Source organism: Lithobates pipiens, unplaced genomic scaffold (assembly GCF_037356315.1).
Source record: "Lithobates pipiens isolate NorthernLeopardFrog02 unplaced genomic scaffold, aLitPip1_a1.2 Scaffold_27, whole genome shotgun sequence".
Taxonomy (NCBI): domain Eukaryota; kingdom Metazoa; phylum Chordata; class Amphibia; order Anura; family Ranidae; genus Lithobates; species Lithobates pipiens.
Window position 1 is genome coordinate 12,514,503 of NW_027507788.1, and position 23,959 is coordinate 12,538,461.

Consider the following 23,959-nt stretch of genomic DNA (forward strand, 5'->3'; position numbering starts at 1 on the left):
GCCCTCCAGGCTGTTTCATGTGGCCCTCACACCTAGGGCTTTTTAGTAGCCAGGGGTGGCATAGCCCTGCACACTGTGCAAAGCAAACCCCTAAAGCCCTGTACACTGTGCATAGCAAACCCCTAAAGCCCTGTACACTGTGCATAGCAAACCCCTAAACTCTGCACTCCGTACACAATGCACCCCTGAATTATGCACTCTATGCATAGGTCACCCTTGAAACGGCACTCTGTACATAGCGTTTCCCTGAGCTCCACATATAATGCACTCCTGGTAATTATTGCCCCTTTAAGGTTCTCCCACTTTTGCAATTTGACCTTACCTACTATTCAATGCGGTTTGGCAGGGAGAGGATTGGTTGAGTTCCTGCGCCTATTCTTGGAGAAAAAAAGCCCTTGATAGACAAATGCCGCATACACACCATTGGACTTTGACGGACTAGGTCCGACGGTCTTCCCAACGGACTTTCGAGTTCTGAACTACTTTCCGAACTAACGGACTTGGCCACACACAAGCACACCAAAGTCCGATGGATTCGAACATGATGACGTACGACCGAACTAGAATAAGGAAGTTCATAGCCGGTAGTCAATAGCTGCCCTAGCGTTGGTTTTCGTCCGTTGGACTAGCATACAGGCGAGCGGATTTTTCGACCGGACTCGAGTCCATCAGAAATATTGGAAACATGTTTTAAAACTAAAGTCCGACTGATTTTTAGACAGCAAAGGTCCGATGAAGCCCACACACGATTGAATTGTCCGGCGGATTCGTTCCGTCGGACATAGTCCACCGAAAAGTCAGGTCATGTGTACGCGGCATTACAGATACAACTGGCCCTTTGTGGGCAACCATGATGCTGATACGGCCCACAATGAAATTATATTTGACACACTTGATCTAAATTACAGAGTTACATAGTTGGTAGGGTTGAATAAAGACACTAGTCTATTCAGTTCAACCTGTGTGTGTGTCTTCATGTTGATAATCATTTTCCATATCCCTGGTTGTGTTCCCTAAGATACCTGTCCAAGAGTCTTTGAAAACTATCAATACTTCCCGCTGTCGCCCTGACAGTGAAAAACCCACCACTTCTCCTCTAATCTCATTGTGTGGCTCCGTGTCCTCTAAGTACACTCTCTGAGACTGAATTGTTTTCTACCTATGCTGGGATCACCATCGGGGTATTTGTATATGGCTATCATATCTCCTCTCAAGCGTCTCTTGTCCAGGGAGAATAAGTTTAATGTTTGTAATCGTTTCTCGTAACTGAGGTCCTCCAGTCCCCTTATTAACCTTGTTGCCCTTCTCTGGACTCTCTCCAGGTCCAGGACATCCTTCCTGAGGACTGGTGACCAGAACCTCGTTACCTTGTTATTGGCGGGTAACAAATCACAGCAACAAATGTCAATGTCTTTCAGCCAATAAGGCCAGTTTAGCTGAAACACGTTGACATTTGTGGCCACCATTTGTTACCCGTCAATAAACACAATATTGAAGAGCATACACCAGAGTGCCGGCTTATCTTTGCTTATTTGAACTATGTCATGCTGAAAAGATTTTCTTTCAGTTTATGCTCTAAAGCAGTGTTTTGCAACCTTTTTTTTATGGCAGTCATGGTGCAAAAGTATAAAGTGAAAGTAAAAATATTTATAGTCTCCAGGCAACCCAGTCTTAAGCCCTTGTACACACGGTCGGAGAATCCGTCGGAATGTGTCCTATCGGACCGTGTTGTCGGATAATCCGACTGTGTGTGGTCTGCATCGGACTGATTCCATCCGAATCTCCGTCTGACCCAATTTTCCAACATGTTGGAAATATTTCCCGACCAACTGGTCCGGACGGACCTAATCCGATCATGTGTAGAGCATTTTGATCGGACCAAGTGCCATGCATGCTCAGATCAAATTCCTACATCAAAGCTATTGGCTACTAGCCTGAATGTAGTCCCATCGTAACGAAATTACGTCATCACGTTCTGAATGATCGGATTTTTCGCCAACTTGGCCCGACCGTGTGTATGCATCGGTTTCGGACAAGATCCGATGAACAAAATCCGACGGGCAGAATCAGACGGATTTGGTTGCCAAAATCTCCGACCGTGTGTACAGGGGCTAAGGGCTTGTTGACGGTTTTTACCATCCCTCAACTGCTCCTCCAAACACCCCAAAACCATGGGCTATGCAACAAATCGCCTCCTAATCCCCTGTCAAATGTCTCTGAAATGCGATCTGAGCATGGATTGCAGAGGAACAGCAGCCTTTGCTGCTAGTGTCAACAAGCCCTAAAAAAAGAAGTCCTACTAGATTAGAAAAACAGTTCTGTACAGACATACATACATACACACACATGTAATAAAGACATACAAATACATACATATATACACACACATACATAAATACATACAGAGCATACACAGGGCCGGTACAAGGGGTGGGCAGAAGGGACAGGTGCCCTGGGCGGGACCATTTACTGTAGCAAGGGGGGCGCAGTAGAGGCCACGCTACAGGCCGCTTGTCCTGGGGCTGCTTTTATCCATTGCTCCCCTTCCATCTTCTCCTCTTGTTTGTTACACAGCGCCGGGAGGGCCGTGTGTCACATAGCGGGCTCTGTGTGTGTGTTCAGCGGCGCCGTAACAAGGTCCCGCCCCCCTAGACCGGCTCGTGTGGTAGCAGATTGAATAAGTATTCTGTCTATCACACAAGCCGGTCTAGGGGGACGGGACCTTGTTACGGCGCCGCTGAATACACACACAGACCCAGCTATGTGACACACAATGTGGTGGGAGATGTCCGCTGTGTGATCCAGGGCAGCCTGGGCAGGCTATGGTGAGTCTGCATTCATAGGCAAAGTAAGGCTGCTATTATGGGCAACGAGAGGCAGCACTGATGGTCACAGAGAGGTTGCGATTATGGTCACAGAGAGGCTGCGATTATGGTCACAGTGAGGTAGCATTGATGGGCACAGTGAGGCGGCATTGATGAGCACAGTGAGGCGGCATTGATGGGCACCGAGAGGTAGCATTGATGGTCACAGAGAGGCTGCGATTATGGTCACAGAGAGGCTGCAATTATAGGCACAGAGAGGCTGCGATTATGGGCACAGAGAGGCTGCGATTATGGGCACAGTGAGGCTGCGATTATGGGCACAGTGAGGCTGCAATTATGGTCACAGTGAGGCTGCAATTATGGTCACAAATAGGCTGCAATTATGGTCACAGTGAGGCGGCATTGATGGGCACAGTGAGGCTGCGATTATGGGCACAATGAGGCGGCATTGATGGGCAAGAGAGGCTGCAATTATGGGCACAGAGAGGCTGCAATTATGGGCACAGAGAGGCTGCGATTGTGGTCACAGTGAGGCGGCATTGATGGACACAGTGGTAGGATTCATTTGATTGGCACTGGTGAGACTGCATTGATCTCTTGTATCATGTCTGCAGTCTCTGACCATGTTTAGTATGATGTCCTCAGTCTCTAACCATTGCCTGCATCATGTCCTCAGTCTCTAACCATCTCTTGTCTTATATCATGTCTGCAGTCTCTGAGGGGAGTTTGCTTAATTAGCAATGGTATTGGTAATATGTAGCAGGAAGGGGGTTAATGCACTGTCACTGGTGCATTAGTACAAATCCCATCATCTGTAGGCACTGTGGCTTTTGGCTTTTCACAGCGGGGGGGGCGCAGTTTTTCGTCTTCGCCCTGGGCACCGAATGACCTTGTCCCGGCACTGAGCATACATACTATGGGGGCACAGTGGTGTAGTGGTTAGCACTCTCACCTAGCAGCAAGAAGGGTCGCTGGTTCAAAACCCAACCAGGACACTACCTGCCTGGAGTTTGCATGTTCTCCCTGTGCCTGCGTGGGTTTCCTCCGGGTACTCCGGTTTCCTCCCACAATCCAAAGACATGCAGGTAGGTTAATTGGCTTCTGTCCAAAATTGACCCTAGTATATGAATGGGGACCTTGGATTGTGGGCTCCTTGAGGGTAGGGACCGATGTGAGTGTGCAATGTACAGGGATAGGGACAATTGTAGACACTCACTCAGGTTGAACTGGATGGACTGGTGTCTTTATTCAACCTTACTAACTACTAACTATGAACTACTATATACACACATACATAAATACATATAGCACACACATAATATATACATACATACTATATACACATCCAGATGCATACATACTATATACACACATACATAAATACATACAGAGCATGCATACTATACACATACATAAATAGATACAGAGCATACATACTATATACACATATACACATACATATAGCACATACTATATAAAAAAAAAAGGCAGCGCTCTATGGGGGAAAGTCAAAATGATATCAATATATACTATATACATACATAAATATGTATATCGTATACATACTGTATAAATATATACAGACACATACATACTATATACCCACACATAAATACATATAGTGTATACATACATAAATGCATACATACTATATACATACATACTATATATACACAAATACATATAGCATACTATATACACACATACATAAATACATACATACTATATGCACATATACATAAATACATATAGCACATGCATACTATATACATACATAAATACATACAAACTTTATACATAAATAAATACTTATAGCACATACATACTTTATACATACAGACGCATACATACTATATACAGTGGCGGCTGGTGAAGTTTTAGGATGGGGGGGCACCAGACCCCGCCCTTCCCTTTTGATCCCTCCCACTTGGTGAAAATGGGTGTGGTTTCAGCAAAATAGTGGGTGTGGCTCTAAGGTGGTGTGGTTAATGTCTGAGATGAAGGAGGGACAGAGGGAGAGGGTGAGAGGGATGGAGGGACAGCAGACCCAGATCCTACACAACAATAGAAATATGTGTATTATAGAAAGTTTAACAATCAGCAGATAAAGATATTCCAAACACCTGGTGTTAGCTCATCAATCATCCCGGCACCATGGTTGTTATGATTGAAGCGCATAATTTCTATTATAACATTGTAATATAAAATTAAATCATTCATTCATGCAGCAGCATGTGTCCCCACCAAATTGCAGCAGCATGTGTCACCACCAAATTGCAGCAGCATGTGTCACCACCAAATTGCAGCAGCATGCGTCACCACCAAATTGCAGCAGCCTACCTGTGTCACATCAAACCCCCTCCCCCTTACTTACATTGCTGTGTGTTGTCCTCTCCAGCGGTGTCTCCTGTGGAAAGGTCCGTCCTCTAATACTTCCTCTTTTCTCTCTCTCTTGGGCGCAATTGGAAAGAGAAACTATACTGACTATATACACACAGAAATACATATAGTGCATACACACTATAAACATACTACATACAGAAATACATATACAGTATATGCATAGTTATATTAGTTATATAAATGTATAATAGCGTATGACTGTGGGGGAGGGGACATTAGAGTGTAAGCTCCTCTGGTGCAGAGACTGATGTGACTGGTTCAGTGATCTCTGTACAGCGCTGTGGTATATGTCAGAGCTATATAAATGTATAATAATAATAGTGTGTGACTGTGGGGGGGGGGGGGGGGGAACATTAGAGTGTAAGCTCCTCTGTACAGAGACTGATGTGACTGTGGGGGAGGGGACATTACAGTGTAAGCTCCTCTGGTACAGAGACTGATGTGACTGGGGGGGGGGGCATTAGAGTGTAAGCTCCTCTGTACAGAGACTGATGTGACTGTGGTGGGGGGGGGGCATTAGAGTGTAAGCTCCTCTGTACAGAGACTAATGTGACTGTGGGGGGGGGACATTAGTGTGTAAGCTCCTCTGTACAGAGACTGATGTGACTGTGGGGGGGGGACATTAGAGTGTAAGCTCCTCTGTACAGAGACTGATGTGACTATGGGGGGGGGGGGCATTAGAGTGTAAGCTCCTCTGTACAGAGACTAATGTGACTGTGGGGGGGGGGACATTAGTGTGTAAGCTCCTCTGTACAGAGACTGATGTGACTGTGGGGGGGACATTAGAGTGTAAGCTCCTCTGTACAGAGACTGATGTGACTGTGGGGGGAGGGGACATTAGAGTGTAAGCTCCTCTGTACAGAGACTAATGTGACTGTGGGGGGGACATTAGAGTGTAAGCTCCTCTGTACAGAGACTGATGTGACTGTGGGGGGAGGGGACATTAGACTGTAAGCTCCTCTGTACAGAGACTGATGTGACTGTGGGGGGAGGGGACATTAGAGTGTAAGCTCCTCTGTACAGAGACTAATGTGACTGTGGGGGGGACATTAGAGTGTAAGCTCCTCTGTACAGAGACTGATGTGACTGTGGGGGGAGGGGACATTAGACTGTAAGCTCCTCTGTACAGAGACTGATGTGACTGTGGGGGGTGGGGGACATTAGAGTGTAAGCTCCTCTGTACAGAGACTGATGTGGCTGTGGGGGGGGGGGGGGGACATTAGAGTGTAAGCTCCTCTGTACAGAGACTGATGTGACTGTGGGGGGGGGACATTAGAGTGTAAGCTCCTCTGTACAGAGACTGATGTGGCTGTGGGGGGGGGGGGGACATTAGAGTGTAAGCTCCTCTGTACAGAGACTGATGTGACTGTGGGGGAGGGGACATTAGAGTGTAAGCTCCTCTGTACAGAGACTGATGTGACTGTGGGGGAGGGGACATTAGAGTGTAAGCTCCTCTGTACAGAGACTGATGTGACTGTGGGGGAGGGGACATTAGAGTGTAAGCTCCTCTGTACAGAGACTGATGTGACTGGCTCAGTGATGTCTGTACAGCACTTCGGTATATGTCAGAGCTATATAAATGTATAATAAAGAAATGTATAAATGTATAATTTTTGACCTTACCTTGATGTCTTCAAAAAGGATAGAGGTAGCATGGTGTCCTCTTCCACTGTGTTCCCAAATCTGTTGTAAAAGAAATCCGAATATCAGAACATACACCGCACAACAAATAGTGCTGTCAAGTTACTGTAGATCAGAAGTACTGAAATGTTGTCATAGAGGCACAGACAGTCCAATGTTTCATGTCCGGGTTGACACCCAACAACAGAAGATTAAACAAAACATATCCATGCAAGTCCGGGTTGACAGCCAACAACAGAAGATTTCACAACACAGATTCATGTGGAGGAAATGTTGGGATTGCTACTCTGACACCGAGGTCTGGGACGCAAGACGAGTTGTTTACAGGAAACCGAAATATACCATCTGCCATTGCAAATTATAAGCGCCTCTAGCTTTAACCCTTGCACAGCCGGAGCTTTTTATCAAAAATTGTTTGCATGTGTTAATATCCATATTTAAAGAGGAGTTCCCCCCCCCCCCCCCATTAAAAACGTACTGTAGCACTAGCGCTATGTTTTTTTTCAAAGTTAATTTTCCTGAAACCACAGTAAGGTTTTGGGGCTAATTTTCTAAATTTCTGGTTTCAGTACCAGTCCAACTGGGTTGCACTGTGTTCTCCTTGACCGCAGGTGTCTACGTCACCGCCGGAAAGACTAAAGCCGCGTACACACGGGCAGACTGTCTGGCCAACTTAGTCCGTCGAAACACATTTCAGCGGACAGTCCGCTCGTGTGTGGGCTTCAGCGGACTTTTTCAGCGTGCAGTCTGGCGGACTAAGTATTTCGGAATTTCCGTAATATTGTCCGTCCAACTTTGGTTTCAGCGGACAGTCCGCTCATCAGTACGCTAGTTGGACGGACTAAGTATGGCGCATGCTCAGAAAGGATTTACACGGCGAAAGGTTGCATTGCTGTGTATTGGACTTCCGATTTCTAGTCCCGTCGTACGTGCTGTACACGTCATCGCGCAAGCTTTCGGCGGACTGTTGTTCATCCGTGTGTGGTCAAGTCCGTTCATTCGAAAGTAGGACGGACTGTCCGTCGGATTGTCTGACGGACTAAGTTGGCCAAACAGTCCTCCCGTGTGTACGCGGCTTAAGAATGCAGTTTAGCTGGGTGTATTGAATGCCACTGTTCTTTCGGAACCAGCCCGGTGGAAGTGTTCTCCTGCTGTGCATTCTGGGAGGTGGTATTTAAGGTACTGACATCGTGTGCTTCGGGGTTCCGTTATGGAGATTATTCTCTGCCTGTTTGGTTCAGGTGGTCCTCCTGACCCAGCCCCATGGCACTCTGTAAATATCTCATCCTAGAATCCTGCACTCTGTACACAGCTCATCCCAGAGCCCTGCACTCTGTACACAGCTCATCCCAGAGCCCTGCACTCTGTACACAGCTCATCCCAGAGCCCTGCACTCTGTACACAGCTCATCCCAGAGCCCTGCACTCTGTACATAGCTCAGTACATAGCTCATCCCAGAGCCCTGTACTCTGTACACAGCTCATCCCAGAACCCTGCACTCTGTACATAGCTCATCCCAGAGCCCTGTACTCTGTACACAGCTCATCCCAGAGCCCTGGATGAGCCCTGTACTCTGTACACAGCTCATCCCAGAGCCCTGCACTCTGTACACAGCTCATCCCAGAGCCCTGCACTCTGTACACAGCTCATCCCAGAACCCTGCACTCTGTACATAGATCATCCCAGAACCCTGCACTCTGTACATAGCTCATCCCAGAGCCCTGCACTCTGTACATAGCTCATCCCAGAGCCCTGTACTCTGTACACAGCTCATCCCAGAGCCCTGGATGAGCCCTGTACTCTGTACACAGCTCATCCCAGAGCCCTGCACTCTGTACACAGCTCATCCCAGAGCCCTGCACTCTGTACACAGATCATCCCAGAGCCCTGCACTCTGTACATAGCTCATCCCAGAGCCCTGCACTCTGTACATAGCTCATCCCAGAACCCTGCACTCTGTACATAGCTCATCCCAGAACCCTGCACTCTGTACATAGCTCATCCCAGAGCCCTGCACTCTGTACATAGCTCATCCCAGAATCCTGTACTCTGTACATAGCTCATCCCAGAACCCTGCACTCTGTACATGGCTCATCCCAGAACCCTGCACTCTGTACATAGCTCATCCCAGAACCTTGCACTCTGTACATAGCTCATCCCAGAACCTTGCACTCTGTACATAGCTCATCCCAGAACCTTGCACTCTGTACATAGCTCATCCCAGAACCCTGCACTCTGTACATAGCTCATCCCAGAGCCCGGCACTCTGTACATAGCTCATCCCAGAACCCTGCACTCTGTACATAGCTCATCCCAGAACCTTGCACTCTGTACATAGCTCATCCCAGAACCTTGCACTCTATACATAGCTCATCCCAGAACCCACTTTACACATAATGCACTCCAAACACTGCATGCTTTTATCCTTTTTTAATGAATGTGCTGGGGTTTGTATGTATCTATGAGACTCTTGCTTGTGGAACAATAATAAAAGCATATTTTATAGGTACAAGGAAGCCTGAGTTTTGTTTAATGGCGCCCTTTAAAGCTTCTCCCGCTGTCAGAAGTTTGACCACGCCCACATTTGCCGCATCGCTTTATGCAAGGTTACTTCCGTCCTCAAGTGTCCATCATTCTGAAGTTCAAAAGTTGGAAGGTATGGTTTTACTGTACCTAGTACCGGTGTTCCCAATAAAGTGGCCGGTAAGTGTATATCTCATAGTTTGTGAACTCTATTAACTTTCTGACAGACTAAATCATATACACTGATTTGGGTTCTTTTCACCAAAGAAATATAGCAGAATACATTTTTGACCCAAATGTATGAAGATAGATTATTTATTTGCAGAACAGAAATTCGATTTTTTTTTCCTCGTTTATTTAGCAAAAAAAAAAAAAAAAAAAACGCCACCAAAGGAAAGATCTCTTTGTGTGAACAAAATGATAAAAACCTAATCTGGGTACAGTGTAGCATGACCGCGCAATTGTCATTCAAAGTGTGACAGCGCTGAAAGCTGAAAATTTGCCCTGGGCAGGAAGGGGGTAAAAGTGCCCGCTTTTGAAGTGGTTAAACATGCCAAACTGACTGTACAGCCCCGTCAGTTTGTTATTTCCAGGGATTTCCGTTTGTTCAGTTATGCAATTATTCATCAGAGCATTTCGACTCTCATGGTTCTTATTCTAGTGCAGTTATCGGCTGGCGGCCAAATATGCGGCTCTGCCTGAACACCGATCTCAAAGCTTACATGTTGAATGGCAGCTTCTGGTAGGTATTTTGATCTTTAGATTAGTAAATATTTAGCTGGAATGGGGAAATGATCACGAGAATGTTGTACTTCTGCTTGTGTTTCATTTATACCATAAAAGGAGACGTTTACAGGCTTTGTGCAGAAGCACGGGATCACAGCAGAGCTCCGAAAAGTAAGTGGCAGATGGAAAATGTGTTAAGAAATTGATCTTTCGATGAAGGGGAATTCAGTTGGGTCTGAGAAATGAGCAGTAAAAGGGAACTTGGGAGGATAGCCACGTGGGAGATGTCAATGCTGACCTATACTTAAAGGTGGCAAGTCTAGATCTGTCATTTTCATGCTGGCTTCACTGTTGTGCTGGAGAATACAAGATAAGAGGTCAGAGTTGTTTAGACTTCACTGGCTGGCTGCTTGTTTGCCGGTCAACAACCTACTAGATTGTAAAGTGAGGATCAGGATGACAAGACCTGGACTCCGCACTTCTATGTAACCAGATAGCAGTGGCAGCTGGCTGTTTGTTTGCCGGTCAACAACCCTTCACTGGCTGGCTGCTTGTTTGCCGGTCAACAACCCACTAGATTGTAAAGTGAGGATCAGGATGATAGACCTGGACTCCGCACTTCTATGTAACCAGATAGTAGTGGCAGCTGGCTGCTTGTTTGCCGGTCAACAACCCGTCACTGGCTGGCTGCTTGTTTGCCGGTCAACAACCCACTAGATTGTAAAGTGAGGATCAGGATGATAGACCTGGACTCAGCACTTCTATGCAACCAGATAGCAGTGGCAGCTGGCTGCTTGTTTGCCGGTCAACAACATTTCACTGGCTGGCTGCTTGTTTGCCGGTCAACAACCCACTAGATTGTAAAGTGAGGATCAGGATGATAGACCTGGACTCCGCACTTCTATGTAACCAGATAGTATTGGCAGCTGGCTGCTTGTTTGCTGGTCAAGAACCCTTCACTGGCTGGCTGCTTGTTTGCCGGTCAACAACCCACTAGATTGTAAAGTGAGGATCAGGATGACAAGACCTGGACTCCGCACTTCTATGTAACCAGATAGCAGTGGCAGCTGGCTGTTTGTTTGCCGGTCAACAACCCTTCACTGGCTGGCTGCTTGTTTGCCGGTAAACAACCCACTAGATTGTAAAGTGAGGATCAGGATGACAAGACCTGGACTCCGCACTTCTATGTAACCAGATAGCAGTGGCAGCTGGCTGCTTGTTTGCCGGTCAACAACCCACTAGATTGTAAAGTGAGGATCAGGATGATAGACCTGGACTCCGCACTTCTATGTAACCAGATAGTAGTGGCAGCTGGCTGCTTGTTTGCTGGTCAACAACCCTTCACTGGCTGGCTGCTTGTTTGCCGGTCAACAACCCACTAGATTGTAAAGTGAGGATCAGGATGACAAGACCTGGACTCCGCACTTCTATGTAACCAGATAGCAGTGGCAGCTGGCTGTTTGTTTGCCGGTCAGCAACCCTTCACTGGCTGGCTGCTTGTTTGCCGGTAAACAACCTACTAGATTGTAAAGTGAGGATCAGGATGACAAGACCTGGACTCCGCACTTCTATGTAACCAGATAGCAGTGGCAGCTCTTTCAACCAGGCAATAGACATGTGCGTTTCGGTTCGCAACGAATAGATTTCTGTAGGAATTTGTTAGTATTCGTACATTCAGATCAATTCAAACATCTGAATAACTGAAAGAACCAAAATACGAAAATTACGAATCAGCAAAATAACGAACACGCGAAAAATACGAAACTCTGAAATAGTAAAAGAAAGAAAATGACATCTATAATGAATGATTTACATTTCGTATTTTCAATTCTTTGTCTGTGCATAATTCCGTATGTTCGTATTTTCATTTGTGTGTTCATAATTTTGTTTCTTCGCCTGTTCGCAATTTCGTTTCTTCGCCTGTTTGCAATTTCGTTTCTTCGCCTGTTCGCAATTTCATTTCTTCGCCTGTTCGCAATTTCGTTTCTTCGCAATTTCGTTTCTTCGCCTGTTCGCAATTTCGCTTCTTCGTCTGTTCGCAATTTCGCTTCTTCGTCTGTTCGCATATTCGTTTCTTCGCCTGTTCGCAATTTCGTTTCTTTGTCTGTTCGCAATTTCGTTTCTTCGTCTGTTCGCAATTTCGCTTCTTCGTCTGTTCGCATATTCGTTTCTTCGCCTGTTCGCAATTTCGTTTCTTTGTCTGTTCGCAATTTCGTTTCTTCGTCTGTTCGCATATTCGTTTCTTCGCCTGTTCGCAATTTCGTTTCTTCGTCTGTTCGCAATTTCTCTTCTTCATCTGTTCGCAATTTCGTTTCTTCGTCTGTTCGCAATTTCGCAATTTTGTTTCTTTGTCTGTTCGCAATTTCGTTTCTTCGCCTGTTCTCAATTTCGTTTCTTTGTCTGTACGCAAATCGTTCTTTTGAATGGACAGTGTAAGTGCATTTTAACCACTTCAGCCCCAGAAGAATTTACCCCCTTCCTGACCAGAGCACTCCTTGCGATTCGGCACTCCGTCACTTTAACAAAATTGTCCTTTTTTTCCCACAAACAGAGCTTTCTTTTGGTGGTATTTGATCGCCTCTGCGTTTTTAATTTTTTGAGCTATAAACAAAAAAAGAGCGACAATTGTTCTGACAGTTATCTATGATGTATAGAATGCATGAAGATAAAAAAAACCTGCTGCCTTTACAACCACTTTAATTTTGGCATCAAGTTTCAATTTAGTTTTAGTCATAGTCTTTTGACTAAAATGCCATTTTTGTTTTAATCGTATTTTAGTCATCTGAATTGTTTTAGTTTTAATCGACTAAAATCAAATGGGTTTCTTTAAATTGTAATGCATTATTTAAAGGGTAACTCCACTTCCGTGGGTAAAAAAAATTGCAAATAAAAAAATAATAATATAGCATATACAATTGCGACATAAGTCATAGTTTAATTGAATGTTATTAAAAATGACCTTTCATTTTCAATTTGCAGAGCTGTCATTTTTTGTAAAATGCAATATGGTCACCAGGAGGAGTTCTGTACACAGATGGTATAGGAAAGGCACACACACCTCCTACATAGGCAGAGACTTGCAGAGCTGTGCTGTGAATAGACCAGCTCTCTGCTAATCTATTTATAGCATCCTCTCCAACACAAAACTCAGGCTGTTTTTATTTCAGTTGATGGAGAACTTGTCAGAGGTTATCAGGCTGATAACAGAAGAATGGAGTGGGAGAAAGATGCAGGACTTAGTGGTTTGGCGATAGATAGGAAAACGCTGCAGATAGATGTGCCCAGCTCAAATTTTGTGAATCGGGTTTACATCCACTTTAACCAGTTGCTGCCCGCCCACCTTCAAATGATGGAGGGACTGTGTGGCTCTTGTTCTGGGAGGACGTCATATGGTGTCGCCCCAGGACGACCGCTGACGTGCGCCAATAGTGGCCACGCTTTGTGGCTAGGACATAGCATGACCCCGGGCTCTGATTGGCTGTGTCCAATCAAAGCCAGTTACATGTAAATACGGAAGTGCCATGAATGGTCTCTCCTCCCCTCACACTGACAGAGTGTGTGGCGAGGAGTGTCGATCAGTGGCATCTCCTCACAGGGGAGACTTGGGCAGGTAATCAGGGCACTGGTCATCAGTTTCCTGATTACAGGGAAGCGCCAGAAGTGCCCATCAGTGCCACCAATCGGTGCCCATAAGTGATGTCAGTCAGTGCAACCTTTTGGTGCCTCCCATCAGTACCACCAATCAGTGCCCATAAGTGATGCCAGTGCAGCCTTTCATCATTTCATCAGTGCAGCCTTTCAGTGCCCATCAGTGTCTGCTCATCAGTGCCACCAATCAGTGCCCATAAGTGATGCCAGTGCAGCCTTTCATCATTTCATAAGTGCAGCCTTTCAGTGCCCATCAGTGTCTGCTCATCAGTACTGCCCATCAGTACCCATCAGTATCAATCAATGTCCACCTGTGCTGCCTATCTATGCCACTATCAGTGCCCATCAGTGTGGCATATAAGTGCCTCCTCGTCAGTGTCACCTAATCAGTGCCCAAAAGTACCACCACATCAGTGCCCATCAGTGAAGGAGAAAAATGACAAGATTTACTGACAGAAATGAAAAAAAAAAAACCTTTTTTTAAATTTAATTTTCAGTCTTTTTTTCTTTTTTCTTTTTAAAAACAAAAACACAGTGGTGAATAAATACCACCAAAAGAAAGCTCTATTTGAAGAAAATTACTTATTTTTTTACTATGTATTTATTTATTATTTATGTATATAGTACCCGGTAGTGAATGAGTTCAAGTAATGCAGTGCTGTATCACAAAAAATGGCCTGGTCATGACGGGGGGGTAAACCATCTGGAGCTAAAGAGGGTAAAGAATAGGATGATTCAGTGACGTCTACTTAGCATATCCTAGGGCAGAGGTCTCCAAACTTTCTAAACTAAGGGCCGGTTTATTGTTAGACTTCAGGAGACCGTGGCAAGCGGGAGTGGAAATTTTCATGGCATCATTGGAAGTAAACATCGCTACATTTGCTACTAGGGGGAGAAATAGTGCTGGGCATCATAGGGACGAGTAGTGCCCCATTGTTGGTGTCAGATGGGTAGAAAAATGTTTCATATCAATGGGGAGGAATAGTGCTCCAAGGGTCAGATAAAGGCAAGCAAAGGGCCACATCCGGCCCCTCAGGCCACAGTTTGGGGACCACTGTTCTAGGGTATGAACCAAGGTAGGCGTATTTTATAAGCTCTGCTGTGAGCCAGCATAATGGAGCAATGGTGGTGGCCTGCAGGCTAACCAGTGGGGGGGGGCAACGAGGCAATTGCCCCTCCGAGAATTGCGGATGACAATACGGCCGGTTTCGTGGGTGACAGCGTAGCCGGTTCCGTGGCCAGTTCCGCGGGTAAGAGCGCGGCCGGTTCTGCGGGGGAAAGCGGCTCGATTGGTGAGTGGGCGGGTGAGAGGGGTAGCAGCTTGGCGGCTCAGTGTCTGAGGGCTACTGGCCAATCAGGAAGCCAGCAGGCAAGGGAGCAGGGAGATGACATCATCTCTAACTGCCCTGCATCCCTGCAGTTCTGCCCTCACTGTGTGGGAAGCTGTGTGCAGCAGAGAGATTACATCATCTCTCTGTTGCCTATCTTCACTCTGGGACACAGCAAAAGAACACCTTAGCAGAAAAGGGACACAGTAAGTGACAATCCGCAATGTGTGGCAGGCAGTGTGGTAAGTGACAATCCGCAATGTGTGGCAGGTGACGTGACAAGTGACAATCCATAATGTGTGGCAGGCTACATGGCAAGTGACAATCCACAATGTGTGGCACGCGACGTGGCAAGTGACAATCCGCAATGTGTGGCAGGTGACGTGGCAAGTGACAATCAGTAATATGTGGCAGGCGATGTGGCAAGTGACAATCCATAATGTGCGGCAGGCAACGTAGCCAGTGACAATCCGCAATGTGTGGCAGGTGACGTGGCAAGTGACAATCTGTAATATGTGGCAGGCGACGTGGCAAGTGACAATCCGCAATGTGTGGCAGGTGACGTGGCAAGTGACAATCCGCAATGTGTGGCAGGTGACGTGGCAAGTGACAATCCGCAATGTGTGGCAGGTGACGTGGCAAGTGACAATCCGTAATATGTGGCAGGCGACATGGCAAGTGACAATCCGCAATGTGTGGCAGGTGACGTGGCAAGTGACAATCTGTAATGTGTGGCAGGCTATGTGGCAAGTGGCAATCTGCAATGTGTGGCAGGTGACGTGGCAAGTGAAAATCCGCAATGTGTGGCAGGTGACGTGGCAAGTGACAATCTGTAATGTGGGGCAGGCTATGTGTGGCAGGTGACATGGCAAGTGACAATCCATAATATGTGGCAGGCGACGTGGCAAATGACAATTCGCAATGTGTGGCAGGTGACATGGCAAGTGACAATCCGTAATATGTAGCAGGCGACGTGGCAAGTGACAATCCACAATGTGTGGCAGGTGACGTGGCAAGTGACAATCCATAATGTGCAGCAGGCGACATTGCAAAGTGACAATCCGTAATGTGTGGCAGGTGACGTGGCAAGTGACAATCCGTAATTTGCAGCAGGCGACGTGGCAAGTGACAATCCGTAATTTGCAGCAGGCGACGTGGCAAGTGACAATCCGCAATGTGTGGCAGCTGACATGGCAAGTGACAATCCGTCATGTGTGGCAGATGACATGGCAAGTGACAATCCGCAATGTGTGGCAGGTGACGAGGCAAGTGACAATCTGTAATGTGTGGCAGGCTATGTGGCAAGTGGCAATCTGCAATGTGTGGCAGGTGACGTGGCAAGTGACAATCCGCAATGTGTGGCAGGTGACGTGGTAAGTGACAATCCATAATATGTGGCAGGCGATGTGGCAAGTAACAATCCACAATGTGTGGCAGGTGACGTGGCAAGTGACAATCTGTAATGTGGGGCAGGCGACGTGGCAAGTGACAATCTGTAATGTGGGGCAGGCGACGTGGCAAGTGACAATCTGTAATGCGGGGCAGGCTATGTGTGGCAGGTGACATGGCAAGTGACACCCTCAGGGCTCCCACTGATTCTGCATTATGGTGAGTTGAACTATTTAATTGTATATTACAATGTAATAATAGAAATAATGCGCTTCAATCATCCTGACACCATAACAACCATGGTGCTGTAATGATTGAAGCGCCAATACCAGCCATTTCCCATATAAATTGCCCCCCAAAAAAAACATTTTATAGCAGTGCCCCTCCGGAGACTGGACTCTGGATCTGCCCCTGAGATATCTGCTGCTTGTGAAACGTCTGCTTCTGTGTTTTGCATGATAAAAGCGTTGCCCAAAGGGAGGGAGCTTGGAAACTGAAAGCAATTTGTTTGCTGACGCAAACAAGAAGGTCAAGTTGCATAACTTTGTTTAACTGCTACGCAGTGAGTAATACTTCCTGCTTCCAGAAGTAGAACTTATTAGAGAGTAGGTAGAAAGTCGGCTGAAGAAGGATTTTAACGCTCCACCCAACCCCCCCGGCAGGAAAAAGTCCCAGGTTGGTGTATTTCATAGTTTACATTGATAGGAATCAGATTATGAAACTCTCAGCTCTCCAGGAGTTGGGAGGTGAAGCTCCACAGCTGCTAATGAGCTTCTCCTTTCTTTTTTTTTGAATCTTAACATCTGGAGAGCGGGAAAATCACAAATGTTCCCCAATTCAGATTTTATCTTTCATCTGTCAGGTTGTAGGAAGCACTTGGCATCAGCATGGTGGGCTGGGCAGAAGCCCGGGTGTAACCACTACTGTGGTTTCCTTTAAAGGAAGAAAAAAAGCTGTATTTTTATTGCAATGGTTGTCAGGCTTTTTTTTTTTTTTTTTTTTTTAATTCTTTCTTTTTCAAAAGGTATCTTGGTTCAACTGCTCTCATGATTGGCTGGCGGCGATTCGAGGGTATTACCTTTATTGCAGGGATAAAGAGGGTAAAATAAGGGGGCGGGGTATGCCTGCATATCAAGAATAATGTACAAGTGAATGTGGGTGATGACATCCCTGAGGGAGCTAGGGAGGAGGTGGAATCCTTATGGGTAGAGCTCCAAAGGGATGAAGCTAAGGGGAAAATAATACTGGGAGTATGCTATAGACCCCCTAACCTGAAGGAGGAGGGGGAGACGGACCTCCTATCACAATTTGGATTAGCAGCAAGGATGGGAATTGTCATTATAATGGGGGATTTTAATTATCCAGACAGACTGGGTGGAGGGAACCGCCCATTCGTCGAAAGGCTCGCCAGTTCCTAAATGTCTTACAGGACAATTTCATGGGTCAGATGGTAGATGCACCAACTAGAAACAAAGCGTTACTAGACCTACTGATTACCAACAATACAGACCTGATCACGGTTATGGGGCGATTTAGGAAAGAGCGATTACAGGTCAATTAGCTTCAGTATAAAATCACACAAATAGGAAACATAAGGGGAATACAAAGACACTGAATTTCAAAAGAGCCAACTTCCCTAAACTACGAGCCTTGCTAGAAGATATAAATTGGGATAAAATCTTAGGAACAAAGAACACGGAGGAGAGATGGGTTCGCTTTAGAGTGCATCCCAATGGGAAATACATTTAAAAGAGCGAACAAAAGGATGGCTTAACTCCAATGTTAAAATGCATATAAAGCAAAGGAGAAGGCCTTCAAGAAATACAAGGATGAGAGATCATCATCAGCATTCAGACTTTACAAAGAATGCAACAAGAAATGTAAGCGTGTAATAAGGGTGGATAAGATAGAACACGAAAGATACAGAGCAGAGGAGAGCAAAACAAATTCCAAGGAATTCTTTACGTATATAAACAGTAAAAGAGGGAGGACAGACCTTATTGACCCTCTAAAGAATGAGGAAGGACATCTGGTTACTAAGGATGGAGAGATGGCGAAGGTATTGAAATTATTCTTCTCCTCAGTCTTTGCGAGGGAATCGGGGGGCTTCAGTAATCAAAACTGCAGTGTTTATCCTCATGACACATCACAGGAAGCAACTTGATGGTTAACAGATGACAGTATTAAAATTAGACTTCAGAAACTTAACATTAATAAATCACCAGAACCAGATGGCTTGCACCCGAGGGTACTTAGGGAACTCAGTCAAGTAATTGCCAGACCATTGTTCCTAATTTTTACTCACAGTCTACTGACTGGAATGGTACCAGCTAATTGGAGAAAAGCCAATGTAGCACCAATATTTAAAAAGGGACCAAAATACATCCCTGGGAATTACAGACCAGTTAGCCTAACATCAATAGTATGCAAGCTCTTGGAGGGGCTGATAAGGGACTATATACAAGATTTTAGTAATGAGAATGGTATCATTAGCCATAATCAGCATGGATTCATGAAGAATCATTCTTGCCAAACCAATCTATTAACCTTCTATGAGGAGGTGAGTTGCCATCTAGATAAAGGAAGGTCCGTAGACGTGGTGTATCTGGATAAAGGAAGGCCCGTAGACGTGGTGTATCTGGATAAAGGAAGGCCCGTAGACGTGGTGTATCTGGATAAAGGAAGGCCCGTAGACGTGGTGTATCTGGATAAAGGAAGGCCCATAGACGTGGTGTATCTAGATAAAGGAAGGCCTGTAGACGTGGTGTATCTAGATAAAGGAAGGCCCGTAGACGTGGTGTATCTAGATAAAGGAAGGATCGTAGACGTGGTGTATCTAGATAAAGGAAGGCCCGTAGACGTGGTGTATCTGGATTTTGCAAAAGCATTTGACACAATTCCCCATAAACGTTTACTGTACAAAGTAAGGTCTGTTGGCATGGACCATAGGGTAAGTACATGGATTAAAAACTGTCTACAACCGCGAGTTCAGAGGGTGGTGATAAATGGGGAGTACTCGGAATGGTCAGGGGTGGGTAGTGGGGTCCCCCAGGGTTCTGTGCTGGGACAAATCCTGTTTAATTTGTTCATAAACGACCTGGAGGATGGGGATGGGGTAAACAGCTCAATCTCTGTATTTGCGGACAATACTAAGCTAAGCAGGGCAATAACTTCTCCGCAGGATGTGGAAACCTTGCAAGAAGAGCTGAACAAATGAATGGGGGGAGAGGCAACTACATGGCAAATGAGGTTTAATGTAGAAAAATGTAAAATAATGCATTTGGGTGGCAAAAATATGAATGCAATCTATAGACTGGGGGAATCTAGGATGGAAAAGGACCTGGGGGTCCTAGTAGATGATAGGCCCAGCAATGGCATGCAAAGGCTCCTGCTAACAAAGCAAACAGAATATTGGCATCCATTAAAAAGGGATCAACTCCAGAGATAAAACAATAATTCTCCCGCTCTACAAGACTCTGGTCCGGCCGCACCTGGAGTATGCTGTCCAGTTCTGGGCACCAGTCCTCAGGAAGGATGTACTGGAAATGGAGCGAGTACAAAGAAGGGCAACAAAGCTAATAAAGGGTCTGGAGGATATTCGTTATGAGGAAAGGTTGTGAGCTCTGAACTTATTCTCTCTGTAGAAGAGACGCCTGAGAGGGGATATGATTTCAATATACAAATACCGTACTGGTGACCCCACAATAGGGAGAAAATTTTTTCGCAGAAGGGAGTTTAATAAGACACATGGCCACTCGTTAAAATTAGAAGACAAGTCGTTTAACCTTAAATTACATAGAGGGTTCTTTACTGTAAGAGCGGCAAGGATGTGGAATTCCCTTCCACAGGCGGTGGTCTCAGCGGGGGGCATCGATAGTTTAAAAAAACGATTAGATAAGCACCTGAACGACCGCAACATACAGGGATATACAATGTAATACTGACATATAATCACACATATAGGTTGGACTTGATGGACTTTTGTCCTCACCTGCTATGGGTGGGGGGCACACCTAAACTACAGTATGTGCAATGCTACAGACAGAGCATGGGCATGGACTTCAGAGTTTACTGGAATGAAGGGTCAGACACTATGGACATGTTACAGAAATGGTTGGGGCTTGGGTTGATAAGTGTATGCCCATTGGGAATCATACCATAATTACCATGCGGGTGCTGAAATGTACAGGGGCGGTAAAGGACCTACTACAGGAGACTGTCAGAGACTGGACTGATAATTATTTCCCCTTTGGGCATAAAAACATGTGACGGCAGAAATAAGACCAAGTGGCAGGGCCGTCTTTCATATTGAATGGGCCCCTGGGCAAACATTTTTTTGGGCCCCCTCTTGCATGCAATTTCGCTCTCCACATGCCTTGAGACATGCAAATAGCACCTAGACTCAAAATCAGTTTACTGAATCAGATCAGGCAGCGAATGTGATTGGTTGTCAGAGTATACAGTATATCATTACCGCTCACATCATTACTGCTCACTGATTAATTGCTAGAGGTTACTGAACATCTATACCACTCACTAATTGGTTGCTAGAGGTTATTGCACATTATTAATGCTCACTGATTGGTTCCTAGAGGTTACTGCATATCCTTAACGCTCATTGATTGGTTGCAAGAGGGTAGTGCACAGCATTTCTGCTCACTGATTGGTTCTTAGAGGTTACTGCAAATTGGTACCACTCAATGATTGCTTGCAAGGGGATAGTGCACAGCATTACTGCTCGCTGATTAGTTGCTAAAGGTTACTGCATATCATTACTGCTCAAGGATTGGTTGCAAGAGGTTAGTGCACAGTATTACAGCTCACTGATTGCCTGCTTAAGGTTACAGCACATCATCTCCTCGCTGCCTGCACACCCTGGACTGGGGAGGTGAGGGGACCCATCAATAGACCTAAAACTCCTAGGGATCCTAGGACTCCTGGGATCAGTGGCAAGGCTGGGGGAGGGGTGATCAGTGGCAATGCTGGTGGTTTGATGGGATCAGTAACAGTGCTGGGGGGATGAGATTAGTTAGTAGGCAGTACACTGTGACAAATTCTGAATCATGTAGAGCAAAATCTGGAAATCTTTGTCAAGTATATAGTGGGGGATTCTACCAATGTAATGGGGAATTTACAATGACCACCAATGTTAGGGGGGAATAAACAATGACCTCCATGTAAGGGGGAATTTACACTGACAACCATTGTCAAGCTTTGTACTGACCACCAAAGTAATACCCTCCGGATTGGTGTCAGTACAATAATATACCTCCCCCCCCCCCGATTGGTGTCAGTGCAGCATTATACCCCCCAGATTGGTGGCAGTGCAGCATAATACCCCCCAGATTGGTGTCAGTGCAGCATTATACCCCCCCTCGATTGGTGTCAGTGCAGCATACTTCCTCCAGATTGGTGTCAGTGCAGCATAATACCCCCCGGATTGGTGTCAGTGCAGCATAATACCCCCCGGATTGGTGTCATTGCAGCATAATACCCCCAGGATTGGTGTCAGTGCAGCATAATACCCCCAGGATTGGTGTCAGTGCAGCATAATACACCCAGGATTGGTGTCAGTGCAGCATAATGCCCCCAGGATTGGTGTCAGTGCAGTATAATACCCCCAGGATTGGTGTCAGTGCAGAATAATACCCCCAGGATTGGTGTCAGTGCAGAATAATACCCCCGGGATTGGTGTCAGTGCAGTATAATACCCCCAGGATTGGTGTCAGTGCAGCATAATACACCCCGGATTGGTGTCAGTGCAGCATAATACCCCCGGGGATTGGTGTCAGTGCAGTATAATACCCCCAGGATTGGTGTCAGTGCAGCATAATACACCCAGGTTTGGTATCAGTGCAGCATAATACCCCCAGGATTGGTGTCAGTGGTGTTACTTACTGTGATGCTCCTTCTTTCCTGTGTGGCTGCCTGAGTCGCTGGAACTATGCTACCGGTTGAGATTACTCTGCCTGGCAGAGGAAAGAAGTGCGGTGAGCAGTCCTGGAATGTACAGCCGGGGACACCAGGGGAAGTAAAGTAGAAAGAAAAGTCAAAAATAAAGAAAGATTAGCCCCCCCACTGCTGATAAACATGCTGCATACTGTTTACCTTAAATTCCTGTGTAAATACATTTCCTTACCTTTGAAGTGGTCACGTGTGCACCCTCTGCTAGGCGTCAGAGAGGGGGCTGGTATGAGGATGTATTGTCCCCCCTCCCTCCTTGTCACAGATGCCGGAACTGTGCGTCACGTGACCACTTCTAAGAGAAAACAAAATGTGTACGTGCCAATTCATATTTTATCAGTGGGGGGGGGGGGGGGGGGTGGTACGGGTGCCTTTAACTTTCTTTATTTTTGCCTTTTCTTCTACTTTAAGGCTAGGTTCAGACATGTGGCTAAATGGCCTCGCCTATGAAAAGCGATCCCCATTTGGATTGCTTTTCAGAGTCACTTGACAAGGTGTTTTAACTCTATAAATCCTGCAACTCACACACTGAAACGCATCAAAAAACATATCATGATGAAGGGAAAAAAAAAGGAGCAAAACACACAGAATGCATCAAAAACACATAAAAATATATTACAGCGCAGCAAAAACATTAAAAACAGACGTAAATGCATTAAAAGCACGAAATAAGTGCACTAGAAAGCATAAAAAAAATACATTCAAAAATTCACCGGAACACATGAAAGCCACATAAAAAGGCACTGGAAAGCCTCAACAACCCATAAAAACACATTAAAGAACACGCTGAAATACATCAAAAACACATAAAACCGCCCTGGAATACATCGAAAGCACATACAAAAGGCACTGGAAGGCATTAAAAGCGCATAAAAAATGCACCAGAACGCATGCAGAATGCAACTGGAACACAGAAAATTGTGGTGTGAATTGTGGTATGAACCGGCCTTAAGGGCTCATTAAAACTTGTGCTTGGGGGGCATTAAAAACACGCAGTTGAGCCATGGTTTTAACCTCCAAAGCCCGCGTGTTTTTGATGCGTTTTTTGATGCAGTCCAGTGCATCCCCCACCCGCCCTCTTTTTTCTTAACCTTAGTGCTAATTCACACCAGAGGCAGTTCTGTTCAATTCCGCTTTTTTTCCTGCACTATAAGAACATGTGCGTTCCAGTGCATTTTTGATGCAGTCCAGTGCACCCCCCCCCCCTCTTTTTTCTTAACCTTAAATAAAAATCTGTGTGTTCCAATGTGTTTTTGGTGCATTTAGGTTCATTTCAGTGCGTTTTTAGAGCAGTCCAGTGCATTTCCCCCCTCTTTTTTCTTAACCTTATGTGCAAGTTCACACCATAGAAACGCAGTCCGGATGCGCTCCAGATGCTTTTTTGCATGTGCGTTTTTGATGCGTTCCAGTGCATTTTTTATGTGTTTTTGATGCAGTCCAGTGCATTTCCCCCGCCCCCTTTTTTTCCTTAACCTTAAATAAGGACATGGGTATTCCAGTGCGTTTTGGTGC

The 23,959-nt window shown here is 45.8% G+C and overlaps 1 protein-coding gene and 1 long non-coding RNA gene across 11 annotated transcripts in view; one reads left to right on the top strand and one right to left on the bottom strand.

Moving 5' to 3' along the window:
• The window catches only part of LOC143933535 (uncharacterized), a 74,443-nt gene that overhangs the window by 44,684 nt on the left and 5,800 nt on the right, over positions 1-23,959 (bottom strand). The window contains exons 2-3 of one of the 3 annotated variants that reach the window (XM_077456447.1): positions 22,382-22,483; positions 6,852-6,911 (exon numbers count right to left, since the gene is read on the bottom strand). In XM_077456447.1, coding sequence (XP_077312573.1) covers positions 6,852-6,883 — 32 coding nt within the window. In that variant the 5' untranslated portion in view covers positions 6,884-6,911; positions 22,382-22,483. Of the gene's footprint in view, positions 1-6,851; positions 6,912-22,381; positions 22,759-23,959 lie in introns of those variants that run through there. The other 2 variants (XM_077456449.1, XM_077456448.1) reach the window with 2 other exon arrangements.
• LOC143933537 (uncharacterized) overlaps positions 10,179-23,959 on the top strand; it is a 483,729-nt gene continuing 469,948 nt past the window's right edge. For 7 of the 8 annotated variants that reach the window (XR_013263113.1, XR_013263115.1, XR_013263118.1 and 4 more), the window contains exon 1: positions 10,179-10,289. This is a non-coding gene — a long non-coding RNA (uncharacterized LOC143933537). Of the gene's footprint in view, positions 10,290-17,053; positions 17,159-23,959 lie in introns of those variants that run through there. The other variant, XR_013263116.1, reaches the window with a different exon arrangement.